General features: G+C 39.0%; 1 protein-coding gene across 3 annotated transcripts in view; it reads left to right on the forward strand.

The window, feature by feature from the left end:
- The window catches only part of LOC110955612 (protein kinase C-binding protein NELL1), a 393,573-nt gene that overhangs the window by 111,733 nt on the left and 261,825 nt on the right, over positions 1-20,015 (forward strand). For all 3 annotated transcript variants that reach the window (XM_022200669.2, XM_051945028.1, XM_022200668.2), the window contains exons 5-6: positions 3,873-3,969; positions 19,920-19,992. In XM_022200669.2, coding sequence (XP_022056361.1) covers positions 3,873-3,969; positions 19,920-19,992 — 170 coding nt within the window. The remainder of the gene's footprint in view (positions 1-3,872; positions 3,970-19,919; positions 19,993-20,015) is intronic.

The raw sequence follows: 20,015 nt of genomic DNA on the forward strand, positions 1-20,015 counted from the left end.
ATGCAGCTGAGAGAGTGAACAGTTAACAATAAGACTGATGTCAGCGAGATAAAATTCAAACCAGTGACACGGGATTTCGTGCTGCATCACTTTCTGTGAATCCCTCATGCATGTATACAGACAATTTGAATGCTCAGTCATTCCTGACACACATTGAAGGACAACTGTGTTATTCATGTAGTCAACACTCGGTCTGATGCGTAATCAGAAAAGCCCATTGCTTCCAGTCGAATAGGAATTGATGCGTAATCATTTTGTACAGATTGACAGTGAAGAGAAGGAGCTTGTTATTATTTGCAGATTCCTGAAAGCATGAAGAATATAAACTATTATTCTTTAAAGAGCCTCTGTAGCCATTGATTAAACCCTTCAAAACTCATCTCTGTGTCAAAATTGCATTAAAAAGCGACTCTATACTAGGCAATGGGAAGTTGTAATGTTGGAGAAACCTATTTTAAGTCGGAATATTGATACGGAAAGCCTTCACTCTTTGAAGTGACAGGATTGATTTCTTATCATTTACTTTTTTTTGCATGTGAATCCTCAGAAATATGAATTTACCTTCCTCAGACTGTCATCAGTACACTGCAGCCTCAAGGTGAAAATGCTTCCTTTGTTCATAATATAAAGTCCACCATTCTGATGTATTGACAAGGTAAAAAAAAAAAAAGATTTTTACCAGAGGTGATGTGTTGTACTCTGTTGTACTAGAATGCAGGAGGCGGCCTGCATGATGCGAATCAGTAAATGAGGTTACTGAACACTGAAGAAGATGGTAGAAAACCCACAACACATAGCAATTATTGAATAATAATTGTAAGATAAAATACAAGTACGGATTGAAGCTTCCATTTACCTTCATTGTATTTGAATTGAAGCAGAATTCTATATGACGGCCATCTTTAAACCCAGACTAATGAATTCAAAATGATGTACATGACTACAGACACTATGGTTTGAGTTTTATGAGACATTTATCATATATTCTCCTCTTTTCTTTTGGTGGGAAATTCTTGCTTTTCCACTTTGAATCCTGCACCGTGGCGATAGAGGAGCCCTGTTAATCCCACTGTACGCTATGTAGACTGGTGTGTGTTCTGTGTAATCGGCTGTTGATGGCCACAGCCCGCGGTGTCACAACATGTAAGTATACCTGCGACTGTATCACTGTTCTGTGTGACATTGCTTTTCTTTTGTGAAGCTCATCACCGCTGAGATGTGGGTGACAGAACGGTCGAGGGAAGACAAAATCAGGTATAATTACATGACCTCTATATCTTGCACCGCAGTGACAGCTTGGCCAGCAGGTGGGAAATTGGACAGCTACAGTATAAACAGCATTGAGGAACTGCAGCACTTACACATCAGGGTGAATAGGATGCTCATGACAACATACATGAGCATGCAGTAGTTAGAGACAAACCATGTAAAAATAGATTTAATAGGCATTTGAAGACGTAAGAGAACATTATCTTAAAAATGTACATACATAACAATGACTGTACAGGAATTTAGTGACCACAAGAGGGACACAAACGTGACTTTTAACAATCATCCGACCCATTGAAAGGTTTGAAAAGCATTTTGTCTTTAAAAATTTAAACAAAATTACAGAATTTATCAGAAACTGAAACAAATACAGAAAAAAATGTTAGATTTTGAACTTTTCAGTGGTACTTTGACCTACAAAGTGTGACAACTAGTTCTGTTGGACAAATTAACCAGTTCATCCAAATCTCTTTATTCAACATGTTGTTTAAAAAGTTTCCTTAACTTAACCTCAAGGAAAAGAACCTCCTTATGACTGTGCTTTATTCTTCGCTGTATCTGTTTTTTTATTTTCTTTGCTGCCGTGAAACTTCATTTTTTTTCTTTTTTAAATATGATTTATGACTTCACACTGCACAGACAGATATTTTTCAGTCCTTTCTACTTCTAGCCAGGATTGTGTTATCTCTGTAGAGTTGCAGGACTTCACATTTCAGTGATAGATGAGACCACAGTGGGTAAAAATGTGACAGGATCAAAAAGCCCTCTGCAGCTGCTCGGGGTTCAGAGGGTTAATTAACCACGCCTGACGGGTACGTCGGTGGGGTCATTGCATTCGGTGCGGTATCTGGCTGGGTAAGTATGTATGTATGTATGTATGTGGCTATGTCCGGTCCAATATCTCTGCAACCGCTGAAGTCAGGATAATCAAACTTGGCACTGAAGATCAGTCTAAGGTCCCCTGCTCAGTTGTGGAGTTACAGGTCAGCAGATCAAATAGGGAGGGAGATACGTACATGATCAAAATTGATACATATTGCATCAGTTGTATAAGGAGGACAGGGTTTTCGCCAGCAGAGGGCGTGGTTCTGCCCTCTACTGAGGGCTCATCTAGTTTACAAATTTGTTGATATTTTTTCTTTTTTTTTTTTTTGTGGTCAGTTTGCTCCCTCATTGGTTTAAATTAGCCTTTGTATTGCGGTTTTTCACGGAACTGCTTGCATTTTTGCCTTATTTTTAATTTGATGTTTCAATTCCCCCATTCTTTCTTAATATTATAGACCACAAACAAATGCAGAATTTGCACAGTAGTTTGCTGATCTTTAGAGATTCTTTCATTTGATTAAGTTTCCATGAAGACCTTTTTAGTAAATTACTTTTTTCTTTTTTCTTCTTTGATGTTAAATTCATATGCATATATGACTGAACTGAATTTGCATTGCATATACTTGAAGCCAGAACACACTCTCCTGACCTATCCTCAGCTTTTGTGTCTAACATGTAATGTATGACATGTGGCATCCCAGTGGAGCCCACTTAATCTCCACTGATGTCAAAGCTTAATTGTATACTGCCAGCCATTGTAGCTTTGATTTGCTTGCTTTTGAGTAAAATCCAGCTGCACTGTTGTCCTCCTAGATGTCTTACCTTCCTTTTGTCCAGTGTGGAAGCTTGTTTGAGCTGCCTGTGGTTTTATATGCGGGGCTGAAAACTGCAGCGCTGCAGCAAGTCTGATGATCTTTTGACATTACAGGGAGTCATTTCACTCAGTGTTAATAACAAAAATACTACTTAATGGAGCTTTAAGTATAAGCCAGAGGCGTAAAAAACGACCATGATTCATGTGCACAGGGGTCGGTGTGGTCATATATCAAGACCAATCACCTGCCCAGCTGCTGACCTTTCTGCCTCACAAATCTCACTTTCTGTCCTCTACGCGGTTTCAGAAACAATCTCCACCGCAGATAAAAATAAGTTTTATATTCCACGATGATTGATCTCCTCTGTGCTTTCATGAGTCCTCAACATAGTAAGTGTTAGCAGTAAAGCCCGTCATATCGGAGAAGTGGTGTTTTGCTGCAAAACGAGATGAAAACAGGTAGTAAATAACTGCATGTGATGTTCCTCCAGTGATGCTGAAATCCAGAACAGGAGAGAAATCTGCTGTATTTGCCGCCTGCGTTGTGAGGAGGAGGAGAAAACCCGACAAAGTGTTTGCTAACATCCTCACAGAGACTCTTTGGAGCTCGCTGGCGTCGTTGAGCCCACAGAAAAAAAAATGGTGCTGAATGACATTTAGGATGTTTGCTTTGATAATGCCAAAGCCTGTTTGTGTCTGTGTCAGGTTAATCCAGCCTACATCCCAGGTCCAGATATCAATACCGTGTTAGGGAGCCGCGGGGCGAGACTGGCTGTCATGGTTGAGGAGAGCAGCCTCAGCTGTACACTGTCCACTTCCCATGAAAGGCGAAGGGAGGGCGGGAGTGTGTTGGATTTCCTCTGGTATTCGTCTGTGTTGGATCAGTGTTTCTGCTGCAAAAAAAAGAAAAACCTGTTTGTGTCTTATCATAACCAAACATTGTCTTCTGGTTTGTTGTTGGCAGGATTTACGAGCGGGTGATAGACCCTCCTCAGATGGAGCTCACCCCGGGCAGTGGAGTGTGGCTGGGCCAGCACAGCCACAAGCACGGCCTGTTCAAGGTAAGACCTCACACGTAATGCACGCACTTAATGTACCCGAACGTGCTTCACATTGGAGATCGGCCGCTGTAATTGGCCAGATTTAGCAGCAGGCTGTGTGGGGTGGGCGGGGGGGAAGAAAACCAAGTGTGAAATACAAAGAAGTAGTAGTGAGGGCTCACAGAGGAGCTGCAGAAAGCTCAGCGTGTGCTTTGAAACGCTTATTCCCAAGCCCATCACAATGTTGTCGGTGTTTTAATCGTTACTCATTTTCTCAGGCTCCTGCAAGCGCTCGCAGCAGGCGGGGGCCACGGCAGAGTATCACCAAGACATGCTCAGGCTCTTGACATTCTGGCCCACCCACCACGCAATCAGTGGGTCTTTTTATATATATTTTTTCCCTGTGTAACATATTGATTAGCCACTGGGCTCTGCTGCAGTGTAAATTATTTCTCCTCCCCGTGCTTTGACACTATCACTGCTGCACATGAGCAGTGTTCCTCCTCCTTCTCCTCCTCCATCTCCATCCCTTCTCTCACATCAAGGCTTCGAGCAGCTCCTTCCTTTGAATTTGAGGCTCTTTTCTTGAAAGACGCAGCTCCATCATCCACTTCCCTACCTGCAGTCAGCTCAGTGCCTGGAGTCTGTCTACCTTCCATGAGCTCAAAAGTGTTTGTCAGCAGCAGAAACAGATGGTGTGGAAGAGCAGAGGCTTGTACAAAGTGACTGAGAGAAGGAGATTTTCCCTTCAGGTTTACACTGGGATAAGCTGGCGTCCCCCATAACGGGTGCATTTGTAACACCTTGGATCAAGGACCTGTTGCTCAGTGACCCAGAGGGGATATATTGAGCAACACTATTTTTTTCAGTAACTTAATTATCTCCTCATATTAATACATAAACTGAGGAAAAAGCTGGGTTTTTTTCCCCAGTTTTTAACTGTAATTTTACAGATAATAACTCGTGAAATCACAAGAGGGAAAAATCCATTTTAACTCTTAAAGAACATAACTCTAAGTAAGTATATGTATATTTTTTACAACTTAGAATTTGTTTTACAATGCTTAAGTGTAAAATTATACAATTTTTTTGCAGTTTTTATTGTCTTTAAATCTGAAAAAATGCTGATGTTTTGTAGTTATTTGAAAGAGAAATTTATACATGTTAAGGTTTGAGAATTGATTAAAGAAAATATTGTCCATGTTTTGTTCATGTACAGATGTACAAAAATCAGAAAAAGTAGTGATTTTCATTTTGACAGTAAAAATAAGAGGTTAAAACTCTACATAATGCCCATATCAAATATAATAATAAATTTGTTCTTTCATAATGTGATAATTACAGCGCCACTATTCAATAAAACTCAAATTATTTTACATGCAAGTTGCTTTTTTATTTTTTTGTTTATATTTTGTAATTTTAGAGATAATATGTAGTGAAATCATAGGGAAAAACATCTTAAGAACAAAACTATAAATAAGATTCACAATAAAAGAAAAAATATATTTGTACTACTTATTTGTTCCTTTACGGTGTTTGACTGTAAAATTGCAACATTTTTTCGTAGTTTTTACGGTCTTCAAATTTTAAAAAAGTACTGATATTTTGCAGTTATTTGAAAGAAAAAAGTACACAACTGAAGATTTGAGAAATGATACATAATGTTTTGATTCTCCATGTTAGTGTATAGATATCTAATAACATCACAGAAACAAAATATCAATTTATATTTTGACTGCAAAACAGCAGGACAAAACTCTAAATGTCCACATCTAAAATTTGTAGTAATTTATTTTTTCCCATTCTGATAATTACAGTTTTGCTGTATTTACATTTGTTAAAAATGTAATTATTTTACACATAATTGCCTTTTTAAATTTTTAAAACATATTTTTTATAGTTTATTGGTTCCCTTGCTGCTAGATTTTCGTTTTTTTTTACAGTGCACTTATAGGCCAACAATGTTATTCCTTCATACACACACACACACACACACACACACACACACACACACAGATGTGTGTGTGTGTGTGTGTGTGTGTGTAAGGACCATAAGTCTGAGACCCTAAATGAAGATGCTACTTGCAGTATTACATTTCTCATTGTTAATGGTAACAGTTCAGCTCAACAGCATTAATCAAAGGTGATACCTCTAAAACTAATTTGACTTAAAAATCTGAATATATTGGTGTCTGTTTGGCCAACCTTTGCTCCTACCTCACTTCCACCTGCTCTACAAGTTTGTGCCAAACTCGATAGCTCCTGTTTTTCCAGCATATTTTCTTAAAATGTTTGGCTTTTTTACTCTTCAAGTGCCCCTATAAATGTTTGATAGAGCCGAGGTCATGTGATTGTGAAGAAAAATCCATGACAGTTGGCACTGAGTGGTCTTATTGTATTTTCAGGCAGTTTTTGAGCTTTGAGGTGTGTTTTTGCTGTTTGGCCTTGTTTCCCCTCCTGAACAGCGCTGTTCATCCTCTGACAACACGAATAGACGGCTTTCATTTGACAGGACTTGTGCTTTTTTTGTTTTTTTATTTTGCAAAATCTGTATTTGTGTTGAAGTGACTTTTCTGTCTCTCGGTGAACAAAGCTCGGTGTATTGATCTTGTGATGGCGTGCTCAGGTTTGCTCTGCCTGATCATGCTTTGGAAACAATCGAGTGATTTTCCGCAAAGCGTTTTACTGTGTCATGCACTGCTGCTTCAGAAACCTTCAGTGTAGCTGTGAGTTGATGCTGAGAAAGACCCTCTTTGTTCAGGAAAAACAATTTGACTTGTGACACTTTCACTCAGTTCTGATGCCATTTTTCTATCACAGAGTTACTTGGTAAGCAATGTTCTACTTGAAATGTGAGTCACGGCTGTATTTATTACAAATGAACAAGGGCTGAGTGTTGGTTTATTTGAACAAGCCTTTCAGTAGATCAAATCCACATGAGAGTGAACTCTAATGAAAGAGATCCAACGTAAGGACATCTGACCTTTTGTTCAAAGCTGCTAATATGGTTGATGCCACACGTTTGATCAAACCTTCAAGAAAAGCAGAATCTTTAGTAGTTTCTTCATTTTACATGGCACAGCTTCTTATGTTTCTAAATATTTTAGAATCCTCACGCCTGATTATCTGAAAGTATTGATTTGCTAAGAATATAACCTTCACGGTAGCGACACAGCAAACCTTTCACATCTTTTATATTTTCTTCATCGGCTTGTAAGATCTTGTTCTACAGCTACCCTTTGCTGCAGAAGGTGTCTTGATGTAGCTTTCTCTTTTAAATATCCAAGAGGTGTTCTATTGGATTCAAATCAGGCAACCTATTTAGCTAGTTTGTAGTTTATTTAATCTTTCTTCTTTAGTAACTCTTATTTCAATATGCTATGGATATTCATCATGTCAGAATATTTCTGCTTTTTCAACCTCCTGCAGACTGAAAATCATCTTGTCAGATGTCAGACACCCAACATGCAGGACTCCATCTGAGCTGAACAGAACTTTACCTTGGTCTAATCTAATAAAGGAATGTTCTGCCAACATTCATCAGACTTCTTTTTAGTTTCTTTGGCATAAACTAATTCCACAGTTTCATGCTAAAGAGTAACATTTGGACACAGAAAATGATGGTTTTCCATTTCAAAAGTTATGTTTTTGAAGAGTCTGTAGCCTTTGTATGATTTGACCCACCTAAGCTCACTGGGTTGTGATCAGGACCTGGTCTAAAGTGGTCCAGATGAAAGAAAACACACTAAAATCTCCATGTTTTTACATTAAACACACCAAAAAATAATTTTTAATGTCAAAACTATGTTTTATAGAGTGTTTAGTCTTTGTACAACAATCTATTCAAGATTTGATCCCCTAAGCTTACTGGTTTTTGATCTGGACCTGGTTCAATGTGGTCTGGACGGAACAAAAAGACAGTGAAATCGCCATTATTATTATTATTATTGTTACTATTTGCTTTTCACAAATAGAATAACAGCTTTACAAATCAGAAACTGTAGGTTAAATCATCTTCCGTGTCTGCGTGACAGTCCAGAATCTAGTCCATTAAATTTTCCCTGTCAGTGGTTTTAATGTTTTCTGATTGGTGTATTGTGCAAATAACAGACTGACTTCATTTTAGAATGATGACCACTGCAGCTCTGATTAATGGTACAATTAATCATTCTATACCTCCAGATTATTGCTGCAACTGTGTTTAGACTGATATTTAGTTGGTCACTGACCTCCGTGTATCCCTTTGCATTAATAAATGTAATCGCAGCCCATGGATTCAGGACTGAGAAAGTTGGTGTGTTTGCAGGTTATTTTATAATCGTGTTTGTGCAATTAGCTGATTGGAAACCAGTTTTATTTTGGTGTGGACATGTTTTCTAACTTGCGAGTCGGTGATCAAAGGTGCAGTACTTTTGTTGTTACTTTGGGGCCTGTATTTTCAATTTAGTCTTTTTAAAGTATTTGTTTTAGGTTTTGTATTAGGGGGAATACTCTTCTGTTCAACCCAGAAGGAATGCAATCTTCAATCATTTTACAGTTAAATGATATTACACAGGTGTTAACTCACTTGTATCGTATACTGCACATGGAATATGATGGATTTTGGATGTGGTCTCACTAGATAAACTGCCAGAACATAGACAGGTACCAGACTGTACATTAGGCAACCCATGGAAGAGCAACAGGGGTTTGTGTTCCCATCTAGGGCCATCATTTTGCTAATTTTGGCTGTGTTTCTGCTTGTCCATTCTGCTGTTGCTTTCCGAGTTTTAAGCTTTCTTTGAATACATTTCTATGTATATGTACTTAAAAAAGAGAATAGAAGGTCTTGAAAAAGTTATAGTTGTCTTCACGCAGTCTTTTATGGAGCAGTCTTTAAGTTTTACATCCTGGTCTTTAAATTAAAGTAGTATAAACTGGGGGACGCAGAGAGCGTGGGTTCTCTTTGAATTGCAAAACTACATCTCTAAAATACATCTAAAGCTGACTAACTAGCATATTGTTTGACATTTGTTCAATCTGTACACGAAGAGAAATTTCAAAACTTAGAAAAAAGCACCTCCACTTTTCAGTCCTAAGAGAGAACAAGCGCTCAAACACAAACAGAGAAACAGATATGACCTGAGACGACAACAAAACAGTGTCCAACTTTGTGATACTGTATCTTTGCTATTCTCTCCACACTGTGTCCATTGCTCTTTGCTTTCACCTGCTGAAGGCGAGAGGATAAACGGAACCTACTTACTCCTGTCTGAAGCTGAGAACGGTGTGGAGCTTGTTGCAAAATGAGGGAAAAGAATAAAGACGCAAGAGGCGAAAGGAAAGAGAAAAATAGCCAAGAGCTATAGAAGTAACACTTGCAGATAGAGATAGGAGGTGAAATAAAGCAGCAGCCGTAATCTATCCCATTCAGGACTCAGGAGCGGGATAATGATAAGACGGGCTAACTAGGCCTTTAAATAAAACATATTGAGCTCTAGCAGTGGCTTGAGACGCTCCTCGTCCTCTCACCGCCTCCTCCTGGGAGTCTCTCCATCTGAGGGAGCAACTGTAATAAATTATCTTTATCTAGAATCCATTGTGCAAAGGATGCTGACTCCTCAGGGACACAGCGGGCTCGTTTGGAACTGGTGCTTTTGTGAAACGCTCCGTGTTTCATGCACCGCGGGATAATAATGAATCTAACGTGGACACTGATGGAAAGCTGGAGTGTGTTACATAAGGCAGCGTAAAGTTTCAGAGCTCAGATCTGTCACGCAATCTGTCTTTTACTTTACCGCCATCTCCTCTGGTTGTTTAAATTAGTTTATTTATGTTTTTGTCAGGTATTCCACCTTTTGCTGTACTGCTAACAATTTTCTCTTTCATGCCTGGGGTGCTTGTTCTGTTCAACCAGTGTCTATTTTATGGAGAACAAGACTTTAAAGACCTTGAATATTTTTTCTCTAGTTCATCCAGAGTTATATTTTGCTGAGTTTACTCTTTTCATAGTAGTATTTATGCAATGGGTTGAATTAAACCCTGGATGAACTGTAAGTCTCCACTACATAGTTAAAGGTTGAAGGATTGGGACTTGGTCAATATTTTTAAATTAATTCATATTTTTATAAGATGTACTTGCTGTTGGATAAATAAATGAGAGTTGTTTCTGAAGAAGGCACATTGTTGCACAGCTGAAACATTTTTCTAAACTGCTCCTCCTTAATTTCTAGTTCATGTCCGTATAATGTTGAATGCTGTTTATTAGGAAATGTCCACTCAGGTTCAGATACATAGACCATGCAATGGATTACTTGTACTCAAGAACTGTGTGTGCAGTTTGATGACAGATGAAATCAAAATATCAACTCTTCCTTTCCAATTGAATTCGAAAGAACTAGCGTACGTCAGTGCCACAACAAATTCAGCCACCTTACTGACCGTAATTGCTTGAACACAGAACATTATACTCTTTGCTTTCATTTTTGTGGCATCATAGCAGTGCATGTTGAACTCTAAACTTTTCTGAGCTTTGTGAGGTTTGACTTGTTTTTTGTCTAATGGTGTTTTGCGTTCTTGCCACATTTTCACTCACTGTTAGCTCATTTTTTTCCTGCAATATAAAGTCCTGCAACTCTATGGAAACAGAGCAACCATGACTAGAAGGAGAGAGAAGTCAACAAATGACTTTTGGTGCAGTATGACACAGTTATGATGCAATGAATCTTTAAAAAGAAAAGTAAGGCAGATAAAATCCCTTGGTTTTTTTAGTTTCCAAAAGTTTATAAAGCCTAGATCTGGATCAACATGTACAACATTTTTCCAATTGCCTACATGCGTTGATAATACTGGAAAACAATAGTGGCTCTACATATTGTAGATACTCCACTGCTTAAATTTCTGATTTGTTTCTGTAGTTGCCTCCTATCTCCTCTAAGCACTGCCTGCAGCTCAGCAGAAGTATTCTTGAATTTTTGTTATGTGACTTTTGGTCAAAGGCTGAAGCTAGTGGTGTTCTGGTTGTTCTGGTTTGTGTTTTTCATAATCTAAGTAAACAGTACAGATTTTTGATGAGTGTATAAAAAAGACGTTTAGAATAAGGGTATTTTGAATAAATATTACAATTTTAAGTCTAAATTTAAAGTTTAAATGTTACTTTCCAGGCGAGTTGGTCAACAATCACAAGTAAATGAAAAAGCTGACAATTTTTGTGGTTTTTAGTTTCTAGTCCTAATCTATGGTGTAATCTTGACATTTAAAAAAAATGTGTGTGTATATATATATATATATATATATATATATATATATATATATATATACACACTACTGTTCAAAAGTTTGGAGTCACGCAGGCAGGCTCATGTTTTGCATGAAAACACACTTTTATTCATGTGCTAACATAACTGCACAAGGGTTTTCTAATCATCAATGAGCCTTTCAACACCATCAGCTAACACAATGTAGCATTAGAACACAGGAGTGATGGTTGCTGGAAATGTTAAAAATGGTTGATAACTAGGGATGGGAATTTCGACTAATTTCCCCACCGACTAGTCTCAAATTTTATTTACAACTAGTCCATAAAGCCAGAAAACTTGCAATTTAATACACATATTAAATTAAAAGTTTAAAATGCAAATATGTATTTTTTTTTATTTTGTTTTGCGAGTCGGCACCGTGTATTCAGGCTCGATATACTGCATTAACTTTTCGAAGCCTTTGCCTTCAGCAAAAGACAGCGGCAGCATATCGCGGGCAGTCATTTCACACATCAGTTGTGTAATCTTTGCTGTGTGGTGAGCATCACAGCGTCTGGCTGGAACAAAAGCTCTCATGCTCGCCTGCCTTGCCCCACCGCCATGCCCTCATGGGCCCATCTTCGCCCTGCAGGTCCACATCGAGGTGTCTACTATGGATGTGGTTTCTCATCACTCCGATAGAGTGGTTATAAGCGAGTTTCTGCTTACACAGTCGACAGGCGACCTTGTTGTCATCTGCTGCGTCGAAATATCCAAACTTTCTTCCCCAAACTGTGTGGCCCCGCCCCCTGCTACGTGTGCGTGTGAGGGGAGGGGAGGAGGAGCAATTCTCTCCCTGGCTGCTCAGCCTGTTTACAAAGAAGCCAAGGAAGAGGCACGAAGAACAAGGTGCATGATGCTTAATGCAGCGTTTAACCGACTAGTAAAATACTAAACATTTGATAAGTGAGTAGGCGGTTAAACGATTAAACGACTAGTTGCGCACATCCCTATTGATAACTTGTCAACCACAGGCATTTCACATCATCACTGTCTAGTAGCATTGTGATGGTGTATGCCAAGCTGGAAGAGCATGAACATCCTCTTCATAATTACTGTTTTCTCTCTTTCCCTGTTCGTCTGTGTCTTGTCTGGCCCCCTCGCGCTGTTAATTAGTGCTGCCGATGCCGGTTTAGTCCTGAGAGATGAGCTGCAGGTGGATGTTAAGTCTTCAGACCCTGCTAGAACACAGAAAGGTCATGTTGTGCATGATCAAACCGAGAAAAAATGAATCACAGGAAAGCGCATCACCCCCGGATAATAAACTTCTGTCAATGTTACCCGAAGGCAAAGCTCCGGCCAAACGCGTCTGGCCTATTATTGCCATAATAAACAAGATAGCTGGGAATTCTGACTGTAAAACAGAGCAGACACACAGAGTGGAGCTAATTTTATCAGCAATAACCATGAGCAAACTCGTTGGGGACACATGATGCATAAGCAGCACAAGCACACGCACCATCATCTGGGTTTAATCACTTCCACCATCATGAGTCAGAGTTCAGGCTCAGAAACTACCAGTAGTCTGCACATGCTTACAGCAGATCACATGTAGCATCACGTTAGATGCTTTGTCTCATACCATACCTTTTAGTTAGATTACAGCGCTTCTTCAGAAAAGATCCAAAATATAATCCTTCTCCCATTCTATGCTATGGTGTTAACCCTCTAACCACCTTAAGCCCACCAGCAAATTATCAGTAAAATGTTAATCAATTAAGAAAGTCAGATTCAGAAATAACAGCCATAACTACCAGATTTTCAAACTTCCTGTTTCATGATTTCCCGGACTCTTTTGTGACATGCGGTTCTGTCTGAAAACTTAATCAAATCCAAGCTTAAAATTGTGATGTTTTTTTCAAGAATCACATAACTCTACCCGTATTATTTGAAATACAAACCCAAGAAATAACCATTTTCTTGAAAAAGAAACTTTTTTTTTTGTGTAACAGTGAAGATATTTGTGACTCCCTTGCAACTCAAAGTCATGTGAGTAAAACTGAAGGAGGTTTTGGCTGAACTGCAGGCTGTGCTTCCATAAAGCAGAAATGGGACCCAAAAAAAAAAAAAGAGCAAATAGAAAAATATCTATAGAATGTAGAGTCATAATTTTGTGGGCACTTGGAAGAATGTTGCACATATTGAGTCCATTTCTTTCTACTTTTGCACAATAAGTAAAGAAATTCAACTTTAATTTTGTAGCTTTTTTTCATCATATTTGGCATTCTAACTTTGTAATACTGCACAAAACATTTTCTTGAGTTCTGTCTACTTTTAGCCATAGTTGTGCTGTTTCCAGGACTGAACAAGACTTTCTATTGCAGAGAAAAATGAGCCCACTATGAGTAAAAATGTAGGTTCAGAGTTTCAGTAGGCTCCTCATGTGTATGACCGGCAAATGTCATATTATCAAGCTGAAAGCAGCCAGTCTTCTTTGAGCTCTGTTTTGGTCAGAAATGTCTCTTTATACACTAATGTGACAGTTTATTAGAGAGACAATCTTGTCATGTTATGAATTTTACCTTCATGGAGGTTATAATGTTGAGGTTTTGTTGAAACTGATTTACAGAACTTTCAATTCAGGCCATTTTGGAGGATGTAGTTTGTGATGCTGTTGAATTTTACCATTACACCGTTAAATGGTTTAATTATTTAGTTTTATACCAGTGACTGCTTTCCACAGAACAGAAACACTTACCCGTACAGTGCAGTAAACTTAAACAACATGCTACTATCTACATCCTCCAAAGTGATCATACAGTTGACTCAGCGCTCTCTGATTTTGACTGTGTAGCAGTTTCATCCAAAACTGAACACTACAACCTTTGTGATTGATTATTGTGTGCAGGATTGCATTAATTTCCAGCTCTGTGTACCCAGTAAACAGGCAATTTTAGCTAGCTAATTGCTAACTTCGGCTGTGTCCGAAATGGCATACTAACATACTACTCATACTAATTGTGACGTCAAAATAAGTATGCAGTGCGTTCACATTAGATAGTATGAAAAGATTGAGTAATACCCGGATGTGTACTATTTCCGGAAAATTTTTAAATATGCGCGGTGACCACACTAGTCATACTCAACCGCCCCATAATGCTTTGCGAGCTACCCACCAAAACGGAAGCCTCCGCAGGATCTGTGGCCGGACCGGAGCAATTTTTATTTTATTTTATGTGGTTAAGTAGTCATCCTAATCACCCCACAGATTTGAGAAATAGGCGTTTTCTGACCAACGTTTTAAATTTGTCAGACGCCTCACAACGTGCTACTGAATGCTAGCGGCTAGTTGCAGCAGCTCGCTTTGCATACAGAACAAGTAGCAGCTACCTCCAGTAGCCTGCAGCTACAATTGAAACAATTAGCATAATCTGGCTAATAACTGCATGAGGAGTGCCGGCTTGAAATTGCCACATTAATTATGCGACTGTTTGTTAGCGTAAAATCGACCTGAAGCTGGCATTCAGCCGAGATATTTGATAGCCGTACTTCCGGTTTTTGTCGTCGGAGGTTTGAAATGCATTATGGGAAACGTAGTAGTATACTGCAGTGTGAATGGTTGGCATTCTAATCATACTTATAGTACGTAGTATACAGTATATACTCATTGAGTATGTAGTACGTTAGTATGCCATTTCGGACACAGCCTTCGTCTACCACTGGTTGCTTGGTTTGTTACTTCTTTCCTTCTTGTAGCCTTTGGAAACATATTCATGAGAATAGTGGTACTAAACTATAAATCAAATGCCTTGAAACCTTAAAGAGCTAAAAGCTCTGTAAAGCCACTGTGCACAGTTAGTTATAATGCTCTGTGGGTTCATCTTTGAGCGACCCCTGTCATATTAAATGTAGCGCTCTGGTTCAATATAAAAATGATTAGAGGAGCTTTCAAGCTTAAAGTCTGCAGTATTTCATTCATTTTCAAATCCAATGTGGGGCTGCACTGAGACGAAACAATGGAAAATATGCCACTGTGCTGTGACTTAAAATTCAACTGCAATTGGACACGTCTTCCCATGTCAGCTCGGACATTTTTTTCCCGAACAGCGCTCCTCCGACAGTGTTTGGCAGCATAGTGCAACACGTGAGAGGGTGAGGAGGAGTGATTTCATGACTTCTCTTCAAATTACCTACTCACCATTGACAGTGATGTGTGGTCAGGGCTCATATATTACACCACTGGGGCAGACATCTGTGATCTACACCTTCATTTCCATTCTGAGTGACACTGACAGTCTCTTCCTTGCCATCCGCCGCTCTCTTGCACACCGCCTGTGTGTGCAAGAGAGAGAGTGTGTTTGTTCTCAGTCTGTGCTGCAAGCCTGTTTGCCTCGAGGCTTCTTCCTCTCTGTGTGTGAAATAAAGGCACATGTTGTCCGCATCCTGGCCGGCCAAATGTACTGTAAATGGATTTTGCATACACACAAAGCAGAGATGCAGATTGTGAGTTCTAACGTCCTTCTAGCATGTATTTCAGTCACCACTTTGGAAGAATGATGAAGTTATAGTACTCCCTGTAGCAACCAGTAACATAGTAATGGCCAATAATGCATTGCCAGCCAATAATGTTCAGGGGGTCCTTGACTTGCGTCAGAGCTCAGTTCCTACAGATCGATTTAAGTTGGTCAGAACTCCAGTGAAAATGTAAACAAAGCTGTTAAGTACATCATGATATCGATCACTTCTTCTGAAAATTCATGAATACCAACGACTTTCATGCATATACGAGTCATTTTAGTGGAAGATAATATCTTGCAATGTTTTTACAACTTGAGCAGTTTCATTATATCTAATTTCACTTCCATGGAGATGGTTTTCCTCGTCTTCAAAGCACTGCCATCAGAAGAGTCTGACTTACGCTTGGGAGCCATAACGAAGGGCAAAAGCAGACAAAGGGAGACTGGCAGATTGAAGTTGTTTAATTAAACAAGAACCCAAACTACTATATAAACAGAGACCAGAAATGGGGAGGCAGAGCAAAAACCAAACTATACTAAATGCTATGAAACAAAACAGTTTAACACAACAGAACTAAGGAGAGGTACTCACACTATGGGGAAACTGTAAACCAAGGGGGCAAGACAGGCTGGGGAAAGTCCAAAAACTGACAAGAGCACAACAGAGTTCAAGAGGGGGGAATCCACAAAAGAGGGGAAGCAGAAGTATCCATAAACTGAAGCAGTCCAGAGGTGGTAGATTTGATGGGGAACAGAATCTATGATCCAACGGCGGCCGAGTGACGGAGCAGGGTTTAAGTAGTGAGGAAGTGAGCTTGTGGGCAGGTGAGCTGACTTCAGCTGATTACTGCAGCTGACGCTCATAGCTGTAATCAGCAGGTAGAGAGCAGGGAGGGCAGGGGGGTGAGTGACAGGGGGAGAGACATGAGGAAGAGGTGACAGATCAAAACAGACCAGGAACCAAGGGAGAAAGGAGGAAAGAGAGGAAGAAAGACAGGGGCCAGAGCAAGATCCTAACAGCCATCTGTCTAATTCTAGGCTCTCATATATATGCGGAGAAATGCAGTCCTATTTATTAATTATTACATTATCGGCTGCAGTTATTACATTTTCAAAAGATTTTTTAATGCTACAGCATTAAATTCACCAACAATGTAATAACTTATTATATTATTAGCAAAATGTTATTACTTTATTGGGTCAAAACTTTATTACATTATTAGTAGGTTATTTTGTTATTGGCTTTATTACATTTAAAATGGCGAAAATGATTACATTATTGGCTGTTATTACATTTTTGGTTGCAATATGCGAGTGTGTGTGAGTTGGATTTTCCATTATAGAGGGAGCCTTTTTAGCCTTTTTTCTCCGAGATTGTTCCTTGTGGTCATCATGAGGCTTCTATTTACCAGTTAGGCAGCGCTGGAGATAACCTGTCATTCACAGTGATTGACAGACAGTCTGTTAGAGGAGAGAACTCTCAGTTAAAGGCCTTTTTCTTCAGCCTGTGTGTGAAGTCCTTTTAATTTAGCTTGAGTAGAAATGGATGCTATATGTGAGGAACAGTAGGTTTGCAGTATAGCATTTCAAAATATATCCACTAGTATAAAAGAATGTGATGTTCTAATGGTGTTTTTCATTATATGTTGCTGATTTCCAGATTTTTAAGCAAGTTTTGAGACTGTGTATTTGCATGTAGATCTAGATCAAAATGTTTTGTTCTTTTAAACACTGTCTGTACTTTTTAGTTCCGATCTGATAAAGATGAAGCAGAAAATCCCTTTGTGTTTGTTGCTGTAGTCGCATATCTTGCTTGTACTTGTGGTATCCAGTGTGCAGGAGGTTTTAGATTTATTTGTACAGGAGTTCAGATATGTTTCTGAGATATCTGCCTCTATCAGAGGTCTGTTTCTGTTGCTCACAGCATTAGAAAGTTTTTTAAAAGCTAACTACAAACTTCTTCTGGGGACATTGTCATCATTATTGCGGATGATCCACCAGGTTTGCTGTCAGCAGTTTGGAATTACTTTCCACAGTTTGTGCAAACAGATCTTTAACTGCAACCATTCTTAGCTTTAAATAAAACAGCAGTGTTGTAATTTAATGTTTTATCCATGCTAGTGGCACAGCTTCAAGGGTAGCAGTATCACTTTGTTGGTTTTCCACTTAGTTCCAAACTCAAGCATTAAGTTTGTTCACATAGTCATGGTGGCCATGAGTTTGTTACTAATGCCCGTGGTGATTTTTTGACCCAAAATGTTGCACCGACATTTTTAAACCTCATACGATGCACCATGGAGACGAACATTTGGGATTTGGAGTCAAGTAGTTTTGATTGATTACGGTAGATTTTTGTGAACATGTTGCACATATTGATGTCTAATACTATTGTTGGGTAAAAGTGTCAGACAATATGCTTGAACTTGCATCAGCCTAAAGCCCGTTTTGTGTTTATTGCTAATTAGCTACTACAATGAGCTCGTGATCGTAAACAGCTATCTCTGGTACAATGCATCAAATGGAAACATTTATGTTTAATATTATACATGGTCCCTTCTTAAACACGCTAAGCTACCTGCTAAACCAGAATCAGAAATACTTCATTGATCCCTGAGGGGAAACTGCAAAAAAAAAAAAAAAAAACATCAGCATCACCTTGCGAACATGTTAGCATGCTGATGTTAACATTTCACTTAACGCTTACAGGCCTGATGAATGCACTTTACATTCATATTCACGTCCCTTCTGCTCAGTTGAATTATTTTGCATGTTAAATTAAACTGCACAACTTGAGCTTTCAAGCAATCCTCACTGCTTGTCAGTGAAAATTAGTTTGAAAGCAAAATAACCTATACCTAAGTTATAACTTAGGTATAATCAGCCATGAACTACAGCACTCTCTGAATTCAAGTTAGTACATGTAATTTGTATGTGTATGTTATAATTACATGGATGCATTGCAAATGGGTGTCAACATGTCATGATATCTACAGGTATGGCTCTAAACTAGACCTTGTGACACAAAAAGGGCATTACATTTTTGAAGGTAGTCACCTTTAACAACTAACATTTCAAAAAGAACAAAACATACATAATACTACCATTGGAATGACTAGTAATACTTGTATCCCAATTTAAAGTACTGAAAAGGAAAAAACGATTTTGACATTACCCATGCCATTTTGAGTAAGAATATCTCAGTAACTACAAATATAACCCTGCTGTTTTTTGTACAGTGATAGAAGACAGATGGAACTGTCTTGTAGAAAAATTTGGGGTCTCTGGTACCTGTCCCACACTGAGATTTTTGCCACCAAAAATAGCCAATTAAAAATCTCATCCAACTTTGGGAGCTCATATTTTCCAAACTGAGGTACCTAGAAAGCTCCAGTTTGCGAAGTTATCACACAAGTTTGTGTAGGATGGAACCCAGGGGTGTTAGAACACTTCTGTGGAGTATTTCTAGTACTTTTAAGGTCCCAAACCCCACTTGTGAGTAGGTATCTCTTAATTTTTAGCATTTTCAGCAAGCCCCCATGGCCTGCAGAGTGTAGGGAAACACCTGGGGATGTTTGTGGGGCACTAGCTACATGCAGAGGCCTTGTTTACCAACTCACAGCTCTCTGGTATGTCTAGAGGCTGAGAAATAACCACTTAAAGATGCAAAAAACGCTGGTGAGGCTTTTTATAGCCCAAATTCTGAAAATTTCAGACCCCCACAACTCAGAAACTATTTGAGCTACAGGCCTACAATTTTGCATAAAAAGTACTTTTGTGACTATCTAATGGCATACAAATTTAGGACTAATTTGAAAATGGTGCAGCAACACCTCCAAGGAATATCTGGTCATCTCACCTGGAATGACCCAGTAATGACGTTTACTGCTGTTAGTAAACACATATTTGTTCCAATTCACACAGTGTCCTACAATCATACATATAAGAATATATATTTTTTCTTGATATCTGAAGGTAGGGTCATATCCAATGATGAAAGACCTGGATAGCCTACACTCTGTTAAGCTATCCAGATCCTCCACCATTAGATAAAGGTAGTGAGACTGCCCTGAAAATTGCCTGGGGATTGTAATGTTAAAGCCCCGTAATAGTGCAGCCGTGGACTCTTGATCTTCTTCTATCATGTGATTTCCAGCCATTAGATTCATAATCTTGCCAATCTGTGTTTATCGTTGTCTTATTCTGCACTTTCCCTTCCCCCTACCCTCCTGTGTTTCAGGGCGTTATTCAAGACGTGAAGCTGATTTTCGCTCCCAACGGCTACATCACACAGTGTCCTAACCTCAACCGCAGTAAGTACCACGACCACATAGCC

Source organism: Acanthochromis polyacanthus, chromosome 2 (assembly GCF_021347895.1).
Source record: "Acanthochromis polyacanthus isolate Apoly-LR-REF ecotype Palm Island chromosome 2, KAUST_Apoly_ChrSc, whole genome shotgun sequence".
NCBI lineage: Eukaryota > Metazoa > Chordata > Actinopteri > Pomacentridae > Acanthochromis > Acanthochromis polyacanthus.